The sequence below is a fragment of the Anolis sagrei genome, chromosome 3, assembly GCF_037176765.1.
Source record: "Anolis sagrei isolate rAnoSag1 chromosome 3, rAnoSag1.mat, whole genome shotgun sequence".
NCBI classification, from domain to species: domain Eukaryota; kingdom Metazoa; phylum Chordata; class Lepidosauria; order Squamata; family Dactyloidae; genus Anolis; species Anolis sagrei.
The window spans coordinates 170,744,766-170,770,532 of NC_090023.1; the positions used below are offsets into that span (position 1 = coordinate 170,744,766).

Here is a 25,767-nt window from a genome sequence, read left to right on the forward strand (position 1 = left end):
CGCCTGAGCTCCTTGTCAGCCATCACCACCCCCAGCTCCTTCAAAGTTAAGCCAGTCACTTGAAGGATACCATTTATTCATTTATTTATTTCGGGGTTCTTTTACCCCGCCCTTCTCACCCCGAAGGGGACTCAGGGCGGCTTACAAAAACAAAGGCACAATTTGATGCCTGCATCACAGAACAATCAACACAAAATTACATCAATTCACAGGTAACAACGATTCAAGCATTATACCCATAAAATCAATAAAACCAATACAAACCCAATTCCCCCTCCTACATGGTCAGCGTTCGCTAACTCATAGTTCTAATTTTCCGTTCCACTTCGTCAATCTTGTTGGTCTTACTCGCCTGAATGTCTTATTTAATTGCCAGAGTGCCCAAAGGCCTGGTCCCATAGCCACATCTTCACCCTCCTCCTGAAGGAGAGGAGGGATAATGATGTCCTGATTTCCCCCGGGAGTGAGTTCCACAGGTGGGGGGCCACCACTGAGAAGGCCCTGCTCCTCGTCCCCACCAGCCTCACTTGTGATAGCAGTGGGGTCAAGAGCAGGGCCTCCCCAGATGATCTCAGACTCCGAGGTGGGACGTAGAGGGAGATACGTTCAGACAGATACACTGGACCGGAACCGTACAGGGTTTTGTAGGTCAACACCAGCACCTTGAATTGTGCTCTGAACTGAACCGGCAGCCAGTGGAGCTGGCACAGCAGGGGGTGGTATGCTCCCTGTATGTCGCTCCGGTGAGCAGTCTGGCTGCCGCTCGCTGGACTAGTTGAAGTTTCTGAACAGTCTTCAAGGGCAACCCCACGTAGAGAGCATTGCAGTAGTCTATTCGGGATGTAACAAGAGCGTGGACCACCGTGGCCAGATCAGACTTCCCGAGGTACGGGCGCAACTGGTGCACAAGTTTTAATTGCGCAAAAGCTCTCCTGGCCACCGCTGAGACCTGGGGTTCCAGGCTCAGCGATGAGTCCAGGATCACTCCCAAGCGGCGAACCTGCGTCTTCAGGGGGAGTGTAACCCCATCCAGCACAGGCTGTAACCCTATACCCTGTTCGGCCTTACGACTGACCATCCATCCATCTTGCCCTTGGTCGGCCCCTCTTCTTTTTTTCCTTCCATTTTCCCCAGTATAATGTATAATCGTACTGTGAAATATAGCACACCTCTTGTGAGATGTGGTTTCCAGATTGATCCAGTAGGTAATTCCAAGTGCAGTTCACACCACCTCTATTCAACTGCAAATGGCTCAGAAAGAGGATATAATGGCCTAACTACTTCAGATCATGTACAGGCAATCCCTGAGTTACATACATCCGACTTGAATACGACTCCTAGTTAAGAATGGGGGTGAGACAAGAGGAAGTGAGAGAAATCTACCCCTTGGAACGTACACGTCTTGCTGAAGTTTGGGTTTCAGGGCTGCTGCCCGAAAGTAAAATGGCGCCAATGCGGCCTGCAGGCAAACGAGACGATTGTGGAAGGAGACAGAACGCAAATTGGCCTCGCTTCCCCTCTAGGCAAGCGCGAGACAGCAAGCGCTTCCTTTGGCGCATGCGCACGGCCGGCGCCTTCATTGTTTTGTCTTTCCGCAGCACGTGCGGGACGGGAGGGAGGGCTCGCGCTAGCGGAGCGTCATCAGAGCGCGCGAGACGGAGCTGCGCTCGAGCCTCGCCGACCTCGCGCTCACTCTCTTTCCCACGCATGCGCCGAGGAGGTCTCCGTCGCTCAGGGTCGGGCAGTGCGCCGAAGGAGTGCTTGGAAATGGCTGCGGGGAGCCTCCGTTCGGCCTGTGGTTTCAGGTAAGCGCAGACGGATTAAGGGCCGGGGTGCTGCTTGCCTGAGAGGCCTCTCCGTGGGCGTCAGGGCGGCCTTGGGCCCTCTTTGTTCCCGCCGCGGGGAGCGAGCGAGGTCGCCTTTGAGGCGGCGGAAGGTAGGCCTCTCTCGGCCCTCAGCGCCTCCTTCCCCACGCGGCGGCCCCCTCCTCCCCCAAACACTCCAGCAGTTTATTTCTGAGGCGGAGTAAACAGGAGAGTTTTCTCCTTTGTTCCACTCTTCCTCTTCCTTCACCCCCTTTTCTTTTCGCCTCTGTCTTCAGGCCTTATTCGCCGGTACTTTCTCTTTCCAGCCCGCAAATACAGTGGCGCGTTAGGCCCCTTCTACGCTGGCCATTTAATGCATCTTGAAGTTAGCTTCCAACTGCCGCAGGCAGACAACAAACTACCAAAAGCGCGCGAAAGAAAGCCCTTAATGCCCATCAGTTCTTTGGGGCCCCTTCCACACAGCTGTATACAATCCACATTGGACTGGATTATATGGCAGTGTGGACTCAGAAAACCCAATTCAAAGCAGATATTGTGGATTATCTGCCTTGATATGTTCCGGGTTATATGGCTTGTGGAAGGGCCCAAAGTCATCACCACCTGGGAGGATATCTTATGGAATCATCTGCACCCCGAATGCAGTTTCTTCAGTACTGGTTTGAAACTGCATTAAATGCTCTGTGTAGATGGGGCTGAAGAGCCGCCCTTCTCTGGTGGTTTTTAAATGCACGTTGACCTTCAATTGAGTGGAAATAAGGGTCTCCTTAATAGACCTTAAAGCAGTGGTTCTCAACCTGTGGGTCCCAAGATGTAGTGGCCTTCAACTCCCAGAAATCCTAAATCCAGGTTCACAGCTTGGGTGTGATCATGGACTCATTGCTGAGCTTGGAACCCCAGGTTTTGGCGGTGACCAGGGGAGCATTTGCACAGTTAAAACTTGTGCGCCACCTGCGCCCGTACCTTGGGAAGTCTAACTTGGCCACGGTAGTCCACGCTCTGGTTACATTCTGTATATACTACTGTAATGCTCTCTACATGGGGCTGCCTTTGAAGACTGTTCGGAAGCTTCAATTGGTCCAACGGAGAGCAGCCAGATTGTTAACAGGAGCGGCACTCAGGAAGCGCACAACTCCTCTGTTGCTCCAGCTCCACTGGCTACAAGTTTGCTGGCTTTAGCCTTCAAAGCTCTAAAGGGTTCTGGCCCAATTTACCTGTCTGAACGCATCTCTTCCTATGAACCATCTAGGTGTTTAAGATTGTCTGGAGAGGCCCTGTTCTCAGTCCTGCCTTCTTTGCAAATCTGATTGGCAGTAATGAGAGACAGGGCCTTCTCAGTGGTCCCCCCCCCCCCCCCGCTATGGAATGCCCTCCCCAGGGACATTAGATTGGCCCTCTCCCTCCTGACATTTCGAAAGAGAGTTAAGACCTGGCTGTTTGAGCAGGCATTTGCAGACACAGTATAACTGATTGAGACTCATGGAACGACAGGACGATGCAATGGAAAGTGATTTTAATGATGAGGGGCTGAGAACTGTATTTTATGATTTTAATTGTTTATTGTTTTTATATGGTTTATACTATATATAATTGTTTTTGACTTTTGGGGCATTGATTGCCAAATGTAAACCGCCTCGAGTTGCCTCTGGGCTGAGAGGGACGGTATATAAGTATAGTAAATAATAAATAAATAATTGGTAAACTGACTGAGATTTCTGGGAGTTGTAGGCCAAAACACCTAGGGACCCACAGGTTGAAAACCAATGTCTTAAAGATTTACCTGGTCTATATCACAGTGTCTCAAGTAACCTGGGCCTGTGGTGAACAACTTTGTTTCATGCACACAATTGCAGTGTTAAAACAAATGTATAAAGTTAGTTTCAAGCTGTGTGGACGAAATGTAAGAAAATTCCATGTTTAGACTTGGGCCCATCTCCCAAGATTTCTGCGTAAATCCAAATATTCAAGAATGTAAAATACTTCTGGTCCCAAACATTTCACATGAGAAGTACTTGACCTGTATTGATAATGCTGAAGTTGTGGAACCGTGTAAGTTCAGCAATGCTGGCTGTCAAACACTGCAGCCCCCTCTGTGTTTCCTCTACAACAGAGGTTCTTAACTTTTTTGGTTCCCCTTCACCAGACAGGTGAAAACCATAGACCCTTTCTCAGCATGTAGTTGCAGATAGTTTTGTGACATTCAACATCAGCATGCCGCACAATAGTGTGAACACAGCAGGACTGTGATCACCTTGGGTTAACAACTACTGTAATTTGAAAGTACTATATAGATGAGTGTAAGCGATTTTTCAAGCAACTGTCATGTGATATGAAATGAATACTTCTATAATTTATTGCATATCTTCATAAGTGAAGGAAATGCTAGATTTCAGTTAGACACCAGAGAAAATAATGAATTGATTTTTTGAATTCAAGCTCTACAACATATAAATATCCAGTGGACCTTGCCTTTGATGGTGAATTTTTAGAAAACAAAAGGAAATTTTAAAGACTTTTAAAGAGAAAGCATTCCTTTTATGGACTGATATTGGAGCTGAATAGGAGTTTCATCCTTATTAATAAACATCATGTTCCAGTGCTTAGTTTCTGAGGCTGTTACAACTCTGTGTGTATTCCTTTTTCCTGTCCAAACTGTTGTTTAATCCCATCTGTTTGCATCCTGCACCTAGAATCTTTGTTGTTTACAGTTGGCATATTCTTTAATTGCAGAACCATTTTTAAAATATGAAAGCTAGCTTTATTTTCGTGAGTTGAATTTCTGCTTTAGTTTTGACAATTGTGTGTGATAAAATATTAATTTCCCAAACTTCTTGACTTCATATTACTTTTTGGAGTTTTGGCTACTTCTTTATATTTTTATCACATGCCAAGCTTTCTTAAGCATTTACTTTCCCATGAGTTTATTTGAAAAAAAAATCCTCAAAACCAATCAGTTTACTTACATTTTTCATTTACTGTGTCATTTAATTGTTACATTTGTTTTGTCAAGGCACATGTTCTTGTTCTTTCAGTAATATCAATTGTCAGAACTCTGTGTTACATATGGAAAACGGGACTATTTGTTATATGACTCGGGTGTTGGCATAACTTTCATTCATCTTTTTAAACAGATCACACTAGTAGAAGATTCGAGTAGCAAACATATTCGCTATGGCTCAGTTTGGAGGACAGAAGAATCCCCCATGGGCTACCCAGTTTACAGCCACTGCTGTTTCTCAGCCAGGTCAGCTTTTAATTTCTCTTTAACAGTTAACTGCTCATTCAGCTTCAGTCTATCATATCACTGTTTCTCTTTTCCAAAACTGAAATAAAACAAGTAAATTGAATAGTTTTGAAACATAGTAACTTTGTCTGACTAGAAAGATACTTTTGTGAGATTTAACTGTGTTTTTTTTTAGTAACACAGATGCAGATTTATGGGGGGGAATACTAAAATGGATTACAACATACGCATCTCTCATGTAGAATTTTTAAAAAATTATAAAACTTTGTACATTTATTAAGAGTTATACACATACTCATCACTTTATTAAGATTAATTCTGTATACTGCAACTTATGGTTTGCAATATGTCTCAAATGTAAGAGAGGGCATCATCTTTTCAGTACAAGTTCTCTACGTTAGATGCATTGGCTGGAGCTCACTAAGAGAGTTCATGATAAGTTCATTTTCACAATCTCTACATATTCACTAGTTTAGGGAATAGTAAAGACCACAAACATTCCCCAGTCCTAACTTACCAGACAACAGGATTTATTAAATTTATTTACATATTTATTCTTAGACCTTTTTTTCTTGATTCAAAGAGTTCGTTTTTCCAGAGTAGCCTATGTATTTTTTAAGAATTAAGCATCCAGTTAAGCTAGGCATTTTCAATCATTTTACTCAGTTTAAATATTTATTTGTGTAACAGGGTTTTTATAGAATCATAAGCGTTAGATGAGACACCAATGGCCACCCAGTTCAACCTCCTGCCACGCAGGAATTCACAATCAAAGCACTCCCAAAAGATGGCCATCCAGTCTCTGTTTGAAAAGTTATATGCTACTGATTAGAATGTTAGTGATTTGACTAAAGAAGTTACGGCTTGATCTGCCTGTTTTAGTAGCTTGCCACTTTACAAATGAGATGTTTGCTCTTGTTTTTGTCCCTGGTGAAGATAAAATGAAACTGATCTAAAATTCTAGAGGTACAAATTACTAGTACAATGGATGGAAGAGCAATTGTGTTGTGTTGGTGCTTGTGTGCCTTCCTCTTTGTACTTTCAAGTGGCCTGTAATTATAATTCATTAATGTTGTGGGTTTTTTAAGAAAGCTTTTTTAAAGTGGAAGCATTTTGATCGATTTGTGTTTATCCAGTGAATGTAACCAATCATATCTGGAACCAGTTATTGATGCATTCAGTCCCAAGGGTCATTTAGTTAGTGTTTCTGCCCCATTTCTGGATCAAAGAGCCTACCATGATGATATTTGAATACAATCTCATACATTTATTTAAAACATTTTATCTAACTTTAGTTAGGGAAATCAAAGTAGTTTCCAAATACCACAATTCACATTCAAAATAAAAACAGGTCGTTTTATTTTTATCCCATCTTTCTCCTGATAATTGTAAAGTAGTTAACAACATATTTTTGAAAGATAAAAACAATTCAAAACTTGAGTAAAAGCAAAAATATATAATTTATTTAAAATTAATTTATGAATTTGAATTCAGCCATCTAAATTTCCAAAACTGTATAGAAACCATTAAAAACCCATGTTTTGTATTTTTAAATAGTCATACACATATTCTACCTTGAGATCAGAGTGATGTATATAGCTGTCCTCCTGTCAACTTTGTCTTCACCTCACAATGACCCTATCAGATAATTCAGACTAAGAGAATATAACTGCTGGATTAGACAGTACTAGAATTTTGGTCCATTAAGTCACAGACCAACATTATATGTGATGCAAGCTTGAGTCATTTACTTCTTCAGATTTCATTTGCATAATACGAGATCCTAAAACTTTGTTAAACAGAGGGCCAGACACAGTCCCTCAAACTGTTGGAGAGCCGGATTATAATTGAAAAAAAATGAATTCCTATGCACACCGCACATATCTTATTTGTACTGCAAAAACACTTAAAAACAATACAATAATTAAAACGAAGAACAATTTTAACAAATATAAACTTATTATAAACTTATTTCAGTGGGAAGTGTCGACCTGCTTTTGGTTGATAAAATAGGATTGTTGTTGTTGTGTGCTTTCAAGTAGTTTCAGACTTAGGTTGATCCTGAGCAAGGCCAGGTAAATGTCCTTGGGCCTTAGTTTGAGGACCCCTGGCATAATACATACCATTTTGAGAACCTAGTGTTTGAGATTATAATTATGTGGAACAGAAACAAACCCTAATTATGTTTATGAGCACCAGTTGCAGGACCAGATGATTTAGTAAAATTACCTTTCTTGTCAGCTCTTTATATGTAAATGTGCTGCAAGATTATTTTTGCTTCTGGCTACATCAAAGCCAAAATATTACATGTTCAAACAGCAGCTCTTAGTCAAAAGCATGAGTGCTGTATATTAAAATAATTTAATCACAATTGTTGACTTCAATGAAGAAATGTGTAATATTGTTGAGATTTGTGATAATCCATGGTGATATTCTGTGATTCCAAATTAAGGCATACTAATGTTCAGCTCTTACACTTTCAGCTGCACTTGGTGTTCAGCAGCCGTCTTTACTTGGAGCATCCCCCACAATATATACACAGCAAACTGCATTGGCAGCAGGCCTCAGTACTCAGGCACCAACAAACTATCAACTCTCCCAGACAGCTGCTTTACAACAGCAAGCTGCTGCTGCCGCTGCCGCATTACAACAGGTAATAAAAACTACATTTCTGTTGGTACCATTAGCAACATGAAATGTTGCACTGAGTTCACATAAACTTAACCTGCTTGAAATATTTCTATGAAGTGACCTTCCTGTTGTTTTAATAACAAACTATGCAGCTGTGATATTAGTAGTCCTCTGTGTCTAGGAATGTCTTCATAGTCATTTAGGTTACTATTAAACTTCTTTATTATTCTCAGATGTAGTGTAAGCCCATTAATCTGGCAATATAGGATACAGATTTCTTTTATTTTGCTTTTTCTTATCATGGGTTTGCAGAGTGGCAAGAATGTAAGAGAAATTAAATAGTAAAACAAAGAAGAGAAATATGGAGAACTATAATGCTGTTGTTCTACCAAATGTTCATACTTGGAACATCTTGGAGGAGATAAGGAATGTGCAAAGTCCCTATGACTTTCATACAGGGCCTTACTGTTTTCCCATGGCTATGATATGCTGCGGTGCCATTTTTAGAACTTTTTACATGATGCACAAAAAACTCTAGTTTTTTTGTGCATTATGTATCATGTGAAAACTTATTGGCTGCACTCTGTTTTGTGATCATATCCTCTTCCATAACATTGCATTTTTCTCACTCTGAATGAAAGTTAAAGGCATCAAGTCTGTTTCTCAGTGTTCCAGCACACTATACCTGTGATTTCATTTCCTATCGATATTGTGCCCATCAGTGCTATGTAGTACATTTTTTGCCCTGGTCTAGTACTACCTGGGTAGAGTTACAGTTAACTGAATTTAAATGAGAATGTGCATCTACATGCACATCATGCTGATGCAAGGTGCCATTTGTTTACACTGTCCTTTTCAATGACATACACTTGTGTGTATGTATTACTTGGTACATTCTGCTGCCGATCTCTCATTGCAACTAGATCTTGGCAAAGGAATGTTGACTTGGGATCCTTCTTCCCTTCAGCACCTATATCTTTTCAGAGAATGGTGTCGCCACATCAGGAAGTTTGGGCTCTTTTCATAGACAGCAAAAGGACTTCCCTCCACCCAATGTTGTCTCAGCATTAGTAAAATGATTACACCATTGTCTCTTCAATTGTATAACCTGAATTAGTTATATTAGGGTGTCCTGGTGAACGAATGTTCAGTGGGAAATTGACATAACCTACTGGAAAATTGGGTTCCTCTCCAGTTCCTGTCCAATTCATTTGTACTTTCTTAGAATATTTTACAGTAGTACTTGTTGCATCCATTTGTCTTCTGAGAAACAAAGTTGTCTTTTGTAAGTAGCTGTGTTTTTTGATTTGTGTATCAATTTTTGTTCAGTTAGTAAAAAATAATTATAATGCTTTTTGACTTGACTTTCATTGGTATGGTTTGGTTTGCATTTTCCTTACAATTTCCTGGAATATATTATGGACATTTCTTATTTTTCAAAGAATGCTTCCTAGTTATTTTGATTTTTGTATGTTTTTCAGCAATATTCACAGCCTCAGCAGACCCTCTATAGTGTACAGCAACAGGTTTGTGTAATTCTTTGTGGACATTGTTTTCCTTCTGTAATGTTTTGTTATTGTGACTGAATAAAACTAAATCTTCTAGTTCTGGATAAAACAGGAAGTTGGGCTAGATGGTCCAAGTGATCTCTTTGAAATGTATGATTCCTTCTACATGTATATATAGTTAGATAAGAAAATTATTGATAACTTAGCATATGCAGCATGTAAAACTATTAGGCCAAGGTACTTACTTACCTAACAGAAAACAGGTACATATACCATTTACTTGACTGTAAGTTGATGACATGGACTTTATTGAGAACATTTTTGCTATTGGAAGGCAATTCCTTTGTATTAAACTTATTTTTTGAGCCGCAGTGGTTAGGGCATTTTAGTAGCAAGTGGAATGGCATTGTAAGCTAGAATAAGTTGATATGGTAAGTAATTGGAGTATTGGAAACGGGATGATTTTGCCAAGTTTGGATTGTACAATTTGCCTGTTACTGATGTAAAGCAAGTTGATTCTTACCTCTAAGAAAGTAAACTTGTAGAATAAAACTTGAGAAAAACTGCAGTGTTATTATTGCATAGATAAGTAGCAAACTAGTGTAAGTCACAAACATTTTGCAAAAACCTAATTCATGCTATTTATCTTTTTAAGTTGCAGCAGCCTCAGCAAACACTTTTGACCCAGGTTAGTTTGCCTTTTATTATTACCACTGTATAAATATTATGTGGGTTTTTTTAAAAATACAAATGTGTGTTGTGTGTGGCTTATTATACAATGTGTGGGCTTAATGCTGCACAGCTTATTTCAGACTTCTCTAAGTAAACAAAAACACCTATTTGTATATTCAGGCTTTTCTTATTAGCAGACTTTTAATATAGTTCACATAGAGAAAAATATCACCATCTTAAACAGTATAACTTAGCCAGTTATATCCACTAAGAATACCATCTCATCAGTTGAGGAACTTTATATCTAAACTAGCATCTGTGAACACAAAAAGACTTCCAAGAGTTAGTCTTCTTGAGCATTGTCTAACAGTGTGTGTTCCATCCATAAGCATCTTAATAGGCACCCATTGAGAGTATAATTAACTAGCTGTCTCCTGCCACGCGTTGCTGTGGCCCAGTCTGTGTTTTGTGTGCATGTATATTTGTGTATATGTGTATATATGTGTGTGTGTGGTTTGCACATGCATTGTAATGTGGGTTTTTTGGCTTTTAAAGTCTCTTCTGCTGTGTTGTGTTTTTATGAGTGATGGTCACTTGTTGGCCTGATGGGTGTATGGTGTCCAAATTTGGTGTCAATTTGCCTAGTGGTTTTTGAGTTATGTTAATCCCACAAACAAACATTACATTTTTATTTATATAGATGTCATAGGATTTTTTTCAGCGAAGGGATACATGCAGGTGGTCTTGCTAATTTCATCCTTTGAAGTATAGCCCACCTCATTGGCAGTCTCCCATCTAAATACTAACACCGCTAAGCCTCCAAAATCAGACTGGATTTGGTGACTTTAGGGTGTTCAGCCCCTTCTGCATATTGTTGGTTTTAATAAAAAGTTTTCTGCAACCTATTGAATGGCTGTTTTTTGTGGTGCAGGAAGCTATCCCAATTTTTATTGTTGTTTCTGTCTTTAGCACTAGATGTTCTGTTAAAGAAGTGATGTCCAGAAACACATCACTTGGTTAACTGAGATGCTTATGTGTGTATATTTCACACATATATTATACATGTGTGTATATTTCACACATAGAAAAAGCAGTTGTTTCTTGAATTAGTTCTGCTATGGCAAGCAGGTGATGTTTCTAAAAGTGTGGTTTGTAGATAAAAAACCATTTGCCACACTTTTCAATAGTGTAACTTTTATGTATTTTTAGTAATTAATTTTTTGAGAAACTATTTTGGATGAAATCCAGCGTTGCACAAACTAATTTCTTTGTGCAGTATAGAATCATAGAATCAAAGAGTTGGAAGAGACCTCTTGGGCCATCCAGTCCAACCCCCTGCCAAGAAGCAGGAATATTGCATTCAAATCACCCCTAACAAATGGCCATTCAGCCTCTGCTTAAAAGCTTCAAAAGAAGGAGCCTCCACCACACTCCGGGGCAGAGAGTTCCACTGCTGAACGGCTCTCACAGTCAGGAAGTTCTTCCTAATGTTCAGATGTATTTCCATTTTTTCCTGCTTTTTCCAACCCATTGTGCCTCCCCTAATGGTGGTTTCAGACTCTTCTGTGTAGATTTTAGAGAAAGAGTGGGTTTATGGGATGAGGTGGGATTCTGCTGATAGATTCTCTTCCTTCGGAGTAATGAATTTTATCTTTGTATCAGTACATTTATATGGTTTAGAAGGAGAGGAATGTTTCCATAATCTCTTTCATAATTTTCCATTCAGCCACCTGTAGCACTTCCAACTAGCCTCAGTTTATCTACTCCTCAACCAGCAGCACAGATTACTGTTTCTTATCCAGCACCGCGGTCAAGTCAACAGCAGACCCAACCTCAAAAGCAGCGTGTCTTCACTGGGGTAGTTACCAAGCTACATGATACGTTTGGTTTTGTGGATGAAGATGTATTCTTTCAGCTCAAGTAAGTTAATTCTGCTGCTGTTGAATAGTTTGTGATAGTAGTTAAATTCCTGTATTTTATCAATTCTAAAATGCACTTTTCCCCATAAACATCTTGAAAAACCAGATGCTCTTATAATTGCAAGTATTTTAATATATAAATAAAGCTTTTTCTGTTGGTGGTACTAAAATTTGTGTGTATCTTAGAATCAATGAAATATGGTGTGTCTCATATATTTGCAACTTAATTTTAATGGAGCCCATTATAAGTGTATCACAAGCTTGGGTAGATCAAAAAAATCTTCAGTGTTTTTTCTTAATTTCTCAAAGGTGTTCATGTTGGTCATACCTATTAGAAGCCTATAAGGAACATTTATATTACAGGCAGTCCCTGGGTTGTGAACAAGATTGGTTCTGTAGGTTTGTTCTAAAGTTGAATTTGTATGTAAGTCAGAACAGGTACATTTTAAGGGTAACTCCAACCATTTTTTAGAGTTTTGAATTTCATAGGGAAGTGTATACAACTCAGTGATATTGTTTTTGTTATCTGTTCAGAAGATATCACCTCACTTTCCCCTGTCCAGAAGATGTCACCTCACTTTCTGTCCCTGTGACAATTGGATCTTGATAATTTTGGCTTATTGTGGTAACAAGGAATGGTGATAAAGCTTCAGTAAAGACACCTTTTCCCCATTATAACTCTTACAGGAGTGAATTTCCCTTCCAAGAAGTATATTTCTCTCACTTCCTTTTGTTTCACCCTCATTTGTAACTAGGAGTCTCATATAAGTTGTTGTGACTCAGCTGGAATCTCAGAGTGATAGTGTCAATGATTCTGATGAGGATGATGGGATTCAGATTCACAGTCAGGTGCAAAGCGATGTCCCTATGACAGACGAGGAAGAACAGGGTACAGAAGTTCAGTTGTTTCCCACAGTAAGGGATCATGCTGTTAATAGTGAAACTACTGAGAGCCAGGTGCTTTTCGATTCAGGAAGGGAGGACGGTTGTTCTCAGCCAGATAATGAGCAAGAAAACACTAATGGACCTTGATTAGGCCAGAGCTTTAGATCGAGCTGATAGCTTGGAATTTAAGGTTCAAAGAAGTGTGAGAATCGCTGGCAAGAGAGAGATGAAGGCCAAGGGCCAGAGGAACGCCTTCATGTTTTCCAAAGGGTATTAAACAGGCTGTTTGAAAATACCCCAGTGTCAGAGCAACTTCTCGCTTCAGCCAAAAGACTTAGGATTTACCTTGCATTTTTCATGTTCATGGTTTCAGGACTTTTGTCATGTTCTCATGGGACTTTGCCTTGCTTGTGTCTTCGTGGATCCTGTTTTCCAGTGTTATCTTATATTGATCTTTGGACTATACTTTTCCCTTTTTTTGAACTTGTTATCTTTTACTTTAATAAACCATAAAGACTATTGCTTGTGTGCTGTTTGGTGTCTGAAGCAAGGTGAGTCTACTCTGAGGTGTGGCATAAGTTTAGTGTTTGCAACTCAGGTGCTGCCTGTATTAGAATATTGAAAAATGTAGTAAGCTGGTAACATTTCCTTGATTTAGCATAACAAAAATAAAAAAACTCCATCGCAATTTGGAGACCTGTTTCATAAAAAATATCTAGAATGTTAAACCGAATATCTTCTTTGTAAGCATAAGATCTGATAATGTGATTATTATTTTTAGTGCTGTTAAAGGGAAGACTCCTCAAGTGGGAGACAGAGTTCTAGTAGAAGCAACATATAATCCTAATATGCCTTTCAAATGGAATGCACAACGGATTCAGACCCTACCAAATCAAGTATGTTTGAATATTTACTGTGACTATTGTTGACATGCTTGGCATAAAGCCCATTTACAAGGCGTTCCCTTTTCCCCTCATTAGAACCAGACTCAAACCCAGCCTTTACTCAAGACTCCTCCACCTGTACTTCAGCCCATTGCACAGCAGACTGCATTCAGTGTTCAGGCACAACCGCAGCCACAGTCGCTGTTGCAGGCACAAATAACAGCCGCTTCTATTACACCTTTGCTTCAGACGCAGCCACAGCCTTTGTTACAACAGCCACAGCAGAAAGGTATTCTTTCAGAATATGACATTTCTTCTTTTGCATTTAACAATAGATTTTGACCTTATTTTAATGTTGAAGAATTTGCTGGCTGAAGGGTAGGAAAGCTGTATTATCTTCAGCTCACTTCATAGCTGTATTGAGACAGCGAGGCTGTATTCAGAAATTACAGAAAACCATGCTTTGAGCTTGTGCATTCCCTTGGCCAGGAGAGGAGACCTGAATCTTCTAGTCACAATTTCCAGCTTTGTTCACACACGGGCAACTACAGTTTGTATAAACCATAGTTGGATAACCAGATTCAGTTAGGTTTATTTGGGGTTTCACTTAACATAGCTTGTTTTCGTTTAGATCAGATGATACACTGGTCTATTACAAAATCTGAATAGAATCTTTGGATGTTTATATGTGAAGGAAAAGAGACTCATAAGCTCACTGCAATGTAGCCTAATAATACTAATAAAGCAACAGTTAAACTGTATATGAACATGTTCAGAAAGAAAACAAAACTTTTCAATAGGACCTAAACAAATAAAGGAAGTTTTACATTGAGATGTGTTCTCTTACCCTCCCCTCCCCCCATTATTCTGTTGCGGATTCAGTGGAGTTTGTGCAGCCTGATATACATATTGGGAAGCATCCTATGTTGGTTAATATTACCTCAAAAGCTGGAGCCCCCGGTGGCGCAGTCAGTTAAATCCCTGTGCCGGCAGGACTGAAGACCGACAGGTCGCAGGTTTGAATCCGGGGAGAGGCGGATGAGCTCCCTCTATCAGCTCCAGCTCTTCATGCAGGGACATGAAAGAAGCCTCCCACAAGGATGATAAAAACCTCAATTCATCCAGGCGTCCCCTAGGCAACGTCCTTGCAGATAGCCAATTCTCTCATACCAGCAGCGACTTGCAGTTTCTCAAGTCGCTCCTGACACGAACAAAAAAAAAAAACCACCTCAAAAGCTGCATGGTTTCCAGACTTGAATGAAATTTTTACAGATTATTGGGCAATGCTTTAGTTTGCATACAAAACATTGACCACTTATAGTCAGTTCCCATACTTTACCTCTTCTGAAGGATACAGTCAAGCCCTTCTAAAGAGTATCCATTAGGAACCAGGTATACCTTCAGAATCCTGGTCACAGTAGTAGTAGTAGTAGTAGTAGTAGTAGTAGTAGTAGTAATAATAATAATAATAATAATCTTTATTTATACTCCGTTCCATCTCCCCCAAGGGGACTCGGTGCGACTTACATGAGGCCACGCCCATCAATACAATACAATATAACACAGAAACCTAAAAGAACCAAACAAAATACATAAAATGCAAAGACAATATAATATACGACACAACAATATAAAATCAAGCATTAATAACACAGTAAGCTTTAGGAAGTTCCCAGACAAATTTGTTTAAATGTTAATGGTTCCAAAAAGACTTTGGATGCATTGTTTTGGACAAATTGAAATGGTGCTGTAGAATTCCTCCACTTGTTATGAAATTTAATTGGTTCTTTAAGAAAATTATTCCTGATCATATCGATTATCTGCCTTTTAAGCAGCAGTGAAGCAGCTGTTGTCTGGGGGGAATGGTGTTTTCTTTTTCTCTGTGGTTCCTCATAATCAAATAAAATCCACAAAACAATGATTGTCCAACCAAAATGCATAAAACACTTTCAAAGCTTTACTGGCTTCTTCGTCAAGAAAAAGATGTTAAAATTCGTAAAGAATAAAAGTAAAGTGATGGTGTCACTGACCTATATTTTGCATCATATTTGATTTCTTTTTTTGTTCACATGGTTTGGAGTTGATTTTATAGGACTCTTAATGCTTTTGCATGCTGTTATCTGTTTTGGTAAATATGCTCTTGAATATATTCGTTGCCTTTCCACTGTAATCTAGACCCTTTTCTTAAGGCTGCCAGATAACTTTGGATTGCACAGTTAATAGAAACATTTTATGTATGTGTATTCATTTGTGACACGTCTTTGGATATTTGCTGGAACACAGAATATCATTCTCTTGCATTGCTTAGTGGAAAAATGTATTGTTAATATTTAAAATAATAAAAATCCAGTAGCTATAGTAAACTTTTCCATTGCTAAAAGAGTATTAAACTGGTCATTTGATGAATACATTACCATTTGTTTTTTAACACTCTTATGGATATGAAAAGAATTAAAAACATGTGGGATTTTCCCCCCTAGCAGGTTTGCTACAGCCTCCTGTTCGAATAGTTTCACAGCCTCAGCCAGCACGAAGATTAGATCCACCACCCAGATTTTCGGGGCGAAATGACAGAGGAGACCCCATGGCTAACAGAAAAGATGATAGAAGGTGTGATACAATAACTCTACTCAAATCTTCCTGGCATATTAGAGAGAATTCATAATTTAATTTTTTTAAAAGTTTGGATATAAATAATGTGCAGATTTGGTGCTTTCAAAAGGGTGGTTTTGTATTAATTGGAGTGTCTCACTGTAACTTCTAGCGTAACGTGTTTGTCATCTAAAATACATTCTTAATGCCAAGCTAAAATGAAACATTTATATTTCATGTATGTTTAAGTCGTGAAAGGGAGCGTGAAAGACGTAGGTCACGGGAAAGATCACCACAGAGAAAACGTTCTAGAGAGAGATCTCCTCGCCGAGAAAGGGAACGGTCACCTCGAAGGCCACGGCGTGTTGTTCCCCGTTATACGGTCCAGTTTTCCAAGTTCTCACTAGACTGGTATGTTGCTTGGATGTCACACTCCATTTTATTTCTGTTTATGGAAAGAATCTTATAGCCTAAACGTAAGTATCTACTTGATAAATCAAAGAGACAGAGTCCTAAGTTTCTTTGACTTTAAGACCTGGATGGCCACAAATGTTGGTTTTACTTTGTTTTTTTTACTAGAATTCTGTAATCAACCAACAAAAGGCATACACAAATAAAGAAACCCAAGAATTCCTGTTTGAGTTTAAAATGTACTAGAATATACAGTCAGTCCTTGTAAAAATTATTTTCTGCTTACTTCAGATTTTCTCTATCCCATCAGTATGATTGTTGAAATAATTATATGCAATTACATATGCTTTTTCATATGAATTTTTTCCCCACACACCAAAAAATCTTTACAGTAAGGAGATTATGTTTCTGGTTTTTTTAAATTGATTCTTGTATAATGCATTTTTACAATGATTTTGCATATTTCTGGTCTTCGTAGTAGGAACATTTTATCCCTTCTATTCAAACTGCAATATACAGTATTAAAGCATAAAAGACAGAGCCAAGCTTGCTAAAATAGAGTTGCTTTTTAGTAATGCTGAAAGTTCTAGTTTTATTAATGCTGGTGTTGAACTGTTGAAGCTCCAAATCCTTTTACCATTGTGAAGTATGTGTTCTTACTGTTTAAAGTCTTAGTTGTGATATGATGGAATTGAGACGACGATACCAGAACTTGTACATACCAAGCGACTTCTTTGATGCTCAGTTTACCTGGGTGGATGCTTTTCCCATGTCGAGACCATTTCAGCTGGGAAACTATTGCAACTTCTATGTAATGCATAGAGAGGTGGATCCTTTGGATAAGAACATAGCTGTACTGGACCCCCCAGATGCAGATCATCTTTATAGTGCAAAGGTGTGTATAACTTTCTAAATATCATAGAGACATCCACACCTTCAATATAGTTGATGTTTCATAGGTACAATTGTTGCTTGATTGTATGACATCTTGTAGGGGGCATGTTCACGTGTAAATGTCCCTTATCCATGTGTACGTATGTACTTCTTTAAGCACTATAAGTGCTGCTACCCCCCTTCCTCCTGGCTCAGCAGCTATCCACCTCCACCCCCATTTACTGAACAGTATCTAAAGCCCTCCCACACAGCCATTTCATACTTTATGCTTATTTCACACAAGCAAGAGCCAGGTGTGAAATAATGACATCAGCGAAGAGAGGCTTCAGAAGCTTTTACATTAAGTTATTGGGGAGTGGGTATATGGTTTAGCATAAGTCTGCATGTTAACCTGCAGTCGATGTCTATTTGCACTGCTTCGATTCGCATCTTGTCAGCATGTCTTACATGTCCCTGATATTTCAAAACAAAAACTGGGACTTTTAAAAAATCTTTATTAAATATTTCATTTACAATTAAAATAATAGAGAAGAGCAAGAAAGAGAAAAAAACAGAAGGAAGGAGAAAGAAAAGATAAGAGAGAAAACAAAATAAAAAATAGAGAGTTGTTTTGACTTCCTGGTATCTTCTAGGGGCCAAATTTCTTTTCTTTCTTTCCTCTTCCTCCCCTCCAACCTCTTCTTCCTGTCCTCTTCTCCTCTCAACTTAGCTTCTTTTTTATATTTATCTAATCCTTCTTTACTGAATCAAAATCTTTTTATTTCTTTGTTTTAAGTATTCAGTAACCTTTTCCCAATTTGGTTCTTTCATGTTTATTCCTTTGTTCCTTGACATAAGAAAAGTAAGCCTATCCATATTTTTAATCTCCAATATTTTCGTTTATTGCTCATCTTCATCTGGTGTTTCATTTTGTTTCCATCTTCTTGCATAGCAAATCCTTGCTGCCATTGTCATTAGAAATAAAAGTTTATCCGTGTTTTTCTCTATTTCTAGGTCGTGCATTCCTAATAAAAACAGTTCTGCTTTCCATGGGATATTTATCTTCAATATTTCTTGCAATTCTTTCTATACTTCTTTCCAATATTTCTTGGCTTTATCACAGGTCCACCATATGTGGAAATATGAATCTTCTTTTTCTTTGCATTTCCAGCAGTTTGTGCTCGTGTTAGAAGAAGAGGAGGAAGAAGGAAAATATGTCAAAGGACTTGAGAATATTTTCTAACAATACAAATGGCTTGAACTCGAATAAAAGAAATATTTTTTAATAGTTTAAAAGAAAAAGGATATATTGTGGCATTAGAAGAAACACATATTATGAGTAGACATACCAAACACTTGGAAAATAAAAACCTTGGGCAAGCAGTTTATGCAGCAGCACAAGAAAAGAAGAGAGGGGTAGTGACATATATAAACAAAAATATTCCGGCTAATCTGGCATTTAAAGATGAAGAAGGAAGATTCTTAGGGGTGAATATTCAATTACAAAATAAAAGAATACTAATTTGCAATATATATGCACTAAATAAATATAAAACAAAATTTGTAGAGAAATGAAAAAAAAAACATAGAAGAGCAAGAATTCGACCAATTAATAATATTAGGGGACTTTAATGGTGTGATGAACAAGGATCTAGATAGATACGGGACAAAAAAGGAAGCAGGAAAGAAAAATAATGAAAAGGGGGATCTGCCAAAATCTATGATAAATATGAAGCGAGAGTTAAATTTAGAAGATATTTGGAGAATTAAAAATGAGACCACGAAAGATTGTATGTATTATTTAGCCAGGCATCAAAAAGGTCAAGAATAGATATGATCTGGATCTCAACATCACTACAAATAAATGTAACAAAAATACAAATTTTGCCGAGAATTGATTCTGATCACTGCCCGATGAATCTAGAGATTAAACTAACAGAAAAAACAAGGAGATGGAAACCTCTTAAAAAGGGTCTTCCCTTTTTAGATATAGAAAGAAATAGGAAATTATTAAACGAGTTCTTTGAAACAAACGATAAACCAGAGATATAGCTATTTACATTTTAGGAGGCAAGTAAAGCCATAATGAGAGGAAACTTCATACAATGGAAGACAATAAAAAAACTGGGACTTGTTCTCATAAGCTGGATATGTTACATTACATCCCAGTGTTTTTTCATGATGCTCTGTAAGCATTTGGTAACATGGTTGAATGTCTAACTGCAGTTCAAATGGTTAGATGGCATCTATGTCATGTCCTGAAAGGATATTTGGGCTGAAATATTTAGAGCAGATTTATCCAAACATTTCATGTTGGTGACCCACCTTAGACATGCAGCATTTCACGATACACTAATTCAGTTCTAGCAAACCAGATATTAAACCAACCCCTTATAAAAGATATGGACATATGTATTGTAATGTATCTCATTAAAACCTTTCATTCATTCAACTCATAGAAATTCTAACAGCTGGTAAACTGGCTGGGATTTCTGGGAGTTTTAGGCCAAAACACCTGGGGACCCACAGGTTGAGAACTACTGTCATAGACAATGGATTGATTACAAAACACAACCAGATTTACCTTGAACTGATCCAGCATGGCTCTTCTTAACTTGCAATATTCATTATCAAACTCCCCAAACTTATTGGTTATTTTCAACTTCGCACCTTGATCAAGACTGCTTTGAATTCAGAAAATCCTTACAAAATATCTGGTTTTGTTTAATAGCTTCCGCACCCTATCTTATTAGTTATTTCACTTGGTGTTTTAACAGGTGATGCTTATGGCCAGTCCTAGCATGGAAGATCTATACCATAAATCTTGTGCCCTTGCTGAAGATCCCCAAGAGGTCCGCGATGGTTTTCAACACCCCGCTAGACTTATTAAGGTAAAAGCTCCAGTTTCTATCAATGTTTTCTACAAGGAACCTTTTTGAAAAGTAAATATCCTAATTTCTTAGAATAGAACGTTATTGTTTGTGGCATACTGAATTTTTGTAAGATGACAAACCTTGCACAGAGCTCTTGCAAAATGAATGAGTAATGATGCTTCAACCTATTCCATTACTGAAATATACTGAGGAAAACAAAAACTGAACTCATTCCTATGCAAGACAATTCACATAAAATAAATTGTTACAATTATTACTTATATATTGAAATATAAAAGTAATATTATGTTCAGTAACTTTTTTAGACAGTATGCCTTTACAGTTTGGAGAAGCGTTTTAAAATTAAATGCCCTCTATTTTCTAGTTTTTAGTGGGCATGAAGGGTAAAGATGAAGCGATGGCTATTGGTGGACATTGGTCTCCTTCACTGGATGGACCTGACCCAGAAAAAGACCCGTCTGTGCTGATTAAAACTGCTATCCGTTGTTGCAGGGCTCTAACAGGGATAGATTTAAGTGTATGCACGCAATGGTAAGTACTGTATTCTCAATTTTTTTTGGAGAAATCAAAGCATGCTTATGGTTCCCTTGAAATTTATTTTGATACAACCAGTGTTTTTCTTTCTTTATCAGCACCCAGCAGCTGCGCAGGTAAACTACTCAGAGTGATGCCCTAGTTAATACAAAAGTGATTTGGTGCCAAGAAGTTTGATGAACAATGAATTTGAAAATTATGCCTTTGTTGTGTGACCTTTGCAGTGCTTAAATGTTCAAATATTTTTCATTTCACGTGTAGCTGGAGGAGATCGTCAAGAAAACTTCATTTCATTATTCTCGTGTTATAAATAATTAGATGTTTGGGGGCAGCCATATTTTCTCTTGGTGGATTTGCTACTTCTGTGTTAAATCAGATATTGTCCGTTTTGTCATAAAGAAAATTTAAAAAGAAATTCCCCTTTTTTCAGATTGGGACCACAATTTAAGCTCAGTGCAAGAAAATACATTGCCACTTGGCAATTGATATTAGATGTGTTCCTTCACAGATTCTTGGAAAAACTTGGACACGTTTTCAAAGAGAACATATGGCTTTCATATATATTTTTTTCTTTAGAAGAAATTCAGGTTGTCGCAGCAAAGTTTCTTTACTTGATGTGCGACAGTGATCTAGGCTCTGTGAAATGCATTGTAGAATTTTCTTTCCAACATGCTTCTTCCCTTGCAACAGGTACCGTTTTGCAGAGATTCGCTACCATCGCCCTGAGGAGACCCACAAGGGGCGTACGGTTCCAGCTCATGTGGAGACAGTGGTTTTATTTTTCCCGGATGTTTGGCATTGCCTTCCCACCCGCTCAGAGTGGGAAACCCTTTCCCGAGGATACAAGCAGCAGCTGGCCGAGAAGCTTCAGGGGGAACGCAAGGAGGCTGATGGAGAACAGGCACTGAACGCTAATCCCTTTTTCTATTTCTGCTTCTCACAGGCACAGGAACACAGGCACAAATGCATAGCACACACTACACCACAAACATACCTAGGAGGAACACAACTGGTAACAATGACTGGTAAACCAGCTTTCAGCAGTGTAGCATCTTTTTATCTTGATTTATTTAATTGCATCTAGTGTACTAACTTACAAGTGTGTGCTGATACAACAAATGAATTTAAAACTGTTCATCCAATATACAAATCTCTGTACTCCTAGAATTAGTTGCTGGAATCTGGGACCAGTTGTTGAGTGAGATTCATTCAGTTTTAAATGTTGTGTTAAGCATTTTGCTATTTTACCAAAAAAAAAAAAAACCTGTCAAGGTTTCTCTTGTATGTTAGCCTCTAAAAATAGGCAAAATATTGAAATAACATAGTTTTTTTTTAAACTATGTGGCTGATTGGCATTTCGGCAAATGTAAAATGTCTAACAAAATGAGGACTATTTTGAGTGGTTTGAAAATTGGGGGAGGGATATCACACACTGTGTGGTTAGTGGCGGCCAACAGTGTCTGCGTGTCCCTGTTGTTCTTTGTGTTGTTGTTTTTTATCACCCTTTTGTGTTTCACAGAGATGGCTCTTTATTGGCTCGTGAGAGCGACACTGACCATTATAAAGTAGTAGAATGTGTGTATGTGGCTTTGTTGAAATGATAACTTTAGGAGAAGACTGTCTGATGAACAGTTGTGACCTTGCCCAGATCAGCTGCAGAATTTAAGAAACAAAGAAGCTTTGCTTTTAAACGTTTTGAAGAATGATGTTGGTATTTCATTCTTTAGGATGAAGAGGAAAAGGATGATGGGGAGGCCAAAGAGATTTCTACTCCTACCCATTGGTCTAAACTTGATCCAAAGGCAATGAAGGTAACCACAGCTGCAGACCTCAGAATGTTTAGGTTCCATTACAAAGTCCTATTTTTAAAGGTTTGATTAGATTTTTAAACCTTTAAACTTTTTAAACAGAGGTCACAGTCCCTCAGAGTGTTGGAGGGCCGGATTATAATTTGAAAAAAACATGAATGAATAACTTATTTGTAGTGCAAAAGACACTTAAAAACAATACAATAATTAAAATGAAGAACAATTTTAACAAATATAAACTTATTAGTATTTCAATGAGAAGTGTGGGCCTACTTTTGGCTGATGAGATAGGATTATTGTTGTTGCTGTTGTTGTGTGCTTTCAAGCCATTTCAGACTTAGGTTGACCCTGAGCGAGGGCTGGGTAAATGATCTTGGACGGCCGCATCCGGCCCCCGGGCCTTAGTTTGAGGACCCCTGGATTAGATAGTGTAGTATGTTTTTTTTTCCTTTGTTCACTTCTGGATATGATCCCGTATTTTATTTGGAAAAAAATGCTGCCTCTTCATCTTGCTAAGAGAAGTCTTTAATTGTATCATGGGATGCTACTTTATAAAGAAAGATGTTTATGTTTATGATTATCTACTAATTTTGCTTGCCTTATGTTCCAGTAATTGACAAGGATATATAGCTATGTTCATTTGGTTTTGTAAATCTTAAAGCATTGGCTGAAATATTTACTAGGTTAATGACCTGCGAAAGGAGTTAGAAAGCCGAACTCTCAGCTCAAAGGGCCTGAAATCCCAGTTGATAGCCCGCCTGACAAAACAGTTAAAAGTGGAAGAACAAAAAGAAGAACAGAAAGAACTGGAAAAGTCTGAAAAGGAAGATGAGGAGGAAGAAGAGAGGAAATCGGAAGATGACAAAGAGGTGTATATCTTAATATCTTTGACTAAATACAAAGCATTTAGAAAGTATTTGATTCATTCGTTTAAGTAGTTGATTTAAATTGTGTGCATCCTGTCTCATGAGTATCAGTTGATATTCATCGGGAATACCAGTTTTCAGCATGTTTTTGGTTTGCATAATGCGTTTATATTATATGTTCAAAATGCTTTATCTACTTTAGTTGAGTGCTCTATACAAATGTGAGGTATGATGTGATTATTATTTCCTTATTTTAGGTACAAACTTGAAATGTAAAAGTAGGTTTCTTAGAATCATAGAATGATAGAATTAAAGAGTTGGAAGAGACCTCATGGGCCATCCAGTCCAACCCCCTGCCAAGAAGCAGGAATATTGCATTCAAAGCACCCCTGACAGATGGCTATCCAGCCTCTGTTTAAAAGCTTCCAAAGAAGGAGCCTCCACCACACTGCGGGGCAGAGAGTTCCACTGCTGAACAGTCAGGAAGTTCTTCCTGATGTTCAGATGGAATCTCCTTTCTTGTAGTTCGAAGCCATTGTTGCATGTCCTAGTCTCCAGGGAAGCAGAAAACAAGCTTGCTTCCTCCTCCCTCTGACTTCCTCTCACATATTTATACATGGCTATCATATTTCCTCTCAGCCTTCTCTTCTTCAGGCTAAACATGCCCAGCTCTTTAAGCCGTTCTTCATAGGGCTTGTTCTCCAGGCCCGTGATCATTTTAGTCGCCCTCCTCTGGACATATTCCAGCTTGTCAATATCTCTCTATCTGTTTATTTATTTAGTTGCGACATTTATATTCTGCCCTTCTCACCCCGAAGGGGACTCAGAGCGGCTTACAAGATATATACAATATATTATGTTATTAGCATAGTACAAAATCAGTATTATATATTACTATATTGTACTATACCATTGTATTGTAATATTATTAGTAATAGTACATGTAATATAAAATATATAATTATAATATTGCATTATTAGTAGTAGTATTATATTGTATTACATTTTAATATTATAGATATTATATGTATATACAATATATTATATGATTAGTAAAGCATAGGAGACAAGATGGAACTGTGTTCTCCCCCCTTCACTCCAGCCAGAGCAGCAGTTGGTGCCGGGCGGTGGGTGGGCTCCCACCTGATGATATAGGCAGGAGACAAGATGGAACTGTCTTCTGCTCCCCTCTCTCTTCACTCTGTTCACTTTATGAATGCGAGAAGATTGATGATGAAAGCTGGAAGAAAAAATTGGACTGAATCGAAAAAAGGCTCATGTAACAGGAAAAAAAGGATTACATTGTCAACGGGGAAGAGGGAGGGGTGGGAGTGGGGAGGGAGAAGGGAATGAAAAAGTACATAATACATGGTAATTATGGTTATGTATCATTATTTTATAATAATAATAAAAACATTTTAAAAAATTAAATCTAACCCCCTAAAATCCATTCCATTAAAAAATGGTTACCTAGTTTATTAGATTTGGCTAGTCCTCACAGATATTACCGTATGCTTTTTGGGGCAGACTTATACTTAAAAAAATGAGTGTGAGAAGATAGCCATAAACTAAAAAAGGTGGTTTCCCCTGACATTAAGTCTAGTCCTGTCCAACTGTGGGGAGGTGGCGTTCATCTGCTTAAGAGCCAGCATTGTCCATAGATGCCTCCAAGGTCATGTGGCCAGTATGACTGCATGGAGCACTGTTACCTTCCCGCTGATGCGGTTCCTATTGATCTATTCACATTTGCATGTTTTCGAACTGCTACGTTGGCAGAAGCTGGGCCTAACAGTGGGGGCTCACCCCGCTCCCTGGATTTGAACCACCAACTTTTCGGTCAGCAAGTTCAGCAGCTCAGTGGTTTAACCCACTGCTCCACCAAGGGGCCCATAAACTGAATAGCCACAATCCTCTACTTTCCTTATTTCTTTGTTCACTCCTTTTGTTGCAGTGAGCATTGTTGCCCCAAATGATGATCATGCCGTAGTTAAACAAATTTCCTAGCTATTGACATGCCCCATTTCAAATCCTCTGCAAGACCTTCTCTTTGTAGAAAAGGGCCTTTTCCCACTTCACCTAAATGCCTTATGACTTGTGTCTCCAATCCTTTAAGGTTCTTTTTGTGTCATTTCTTTTCCAGGGAACTAAGTACATGGTTCTCTTCCTTGTCTTTGTCAACAATTCTATTAACGGTATTAGGATTAATGTGTTATGACTAAAGAT

At 38.5% G+C, this 25,767-nt stretch overlaps 1 protein-coding gene and 1 non-coding gene across 4 annotated transcripts in view; both read left to right on the forward strand.

Moving 5' to 3' along the window:
* Window positions 1-1,676: 1,676 nt before the first annotated feature.
* Window positions 1,677-25,767, forward strand: part of CCAR1 (cell division cycle and apoptosis regulator 1) — a 41,329-nt gene continuing 17,238 nt past the window's right edge. The window contains exons 1-16 of one of the 3 annotated variants that reach the window (XM_060768887.2): window positions 1,677-1,805; window positions 4,955-5,067; window positions 7,551-7,720; window positions 9,180-9,224; window positions 9,862-9,894; window positions 11,605-11,798; window positions 13,464-13,578; window positions 13,663-13,855; window positions 16,047-16,176; window positions 16,408-16,569; window positions 17,239-17,464; window positions 20,220-20,333; window positions 20,701-20,867; window positions 21,561-21,771; window positions 22,598-22,681; window positions 23,362-23,547. In XM_060768887.2, the coding sequence (XP_060624870.2) occupies window positions 4,995-5,067; window positions 7,551-7,720; window positions 9,180-9,224; window positions 9,862-9,894; window positions 11,605-11,798; window positions 13,464-13,578; window positions 13,663-13,855; window positions 16,047-16,176; window positions 16,408-16,569; window positions 17,239-17,464; window positions 20,220-20,333; window positions 20,701-20,867; window positions 21,561-21,771; window positions 22,598-22,681; window positions 23,362-23,547 (2,103 nt within the window). In that variant the 5' untranslated portion in view covers window positions 1,677-1,805; window positions 4,955-4,994. The remainder of the gene's footprint in view (window positions 1,806-4,954; window positions 5,068-7,550; window positions 7,721-9,179; window positions 9,225-9,861; window positions 9,895-11,604; window positions 11,799-13,463; window positions 13,579-13,662; window positions 13,856-16,046; window positions 16,177-16,407; window positions 16,570-17,238; window positions 17,465-20,219; window positions 20,334-20,700; window positions 20,868-21,560; window positions 21,772-22,597; window positions 22,682-23,361; window positions 23,548-25,767) is intronic. The other 2 variants (XM_060768889.2, XM_060768888.2) reach the window with 2 other exon arrangements.
* On the forward strand, window positions 20,483-20,545 carry LOC132772462 (small nucleolar RNA SNORD98). The gene has a single exon (XR_009631195.1). It is a non-coding gene; the product is annotated as a small nucleolar RNA SNORD98 (small nucleolar RNA).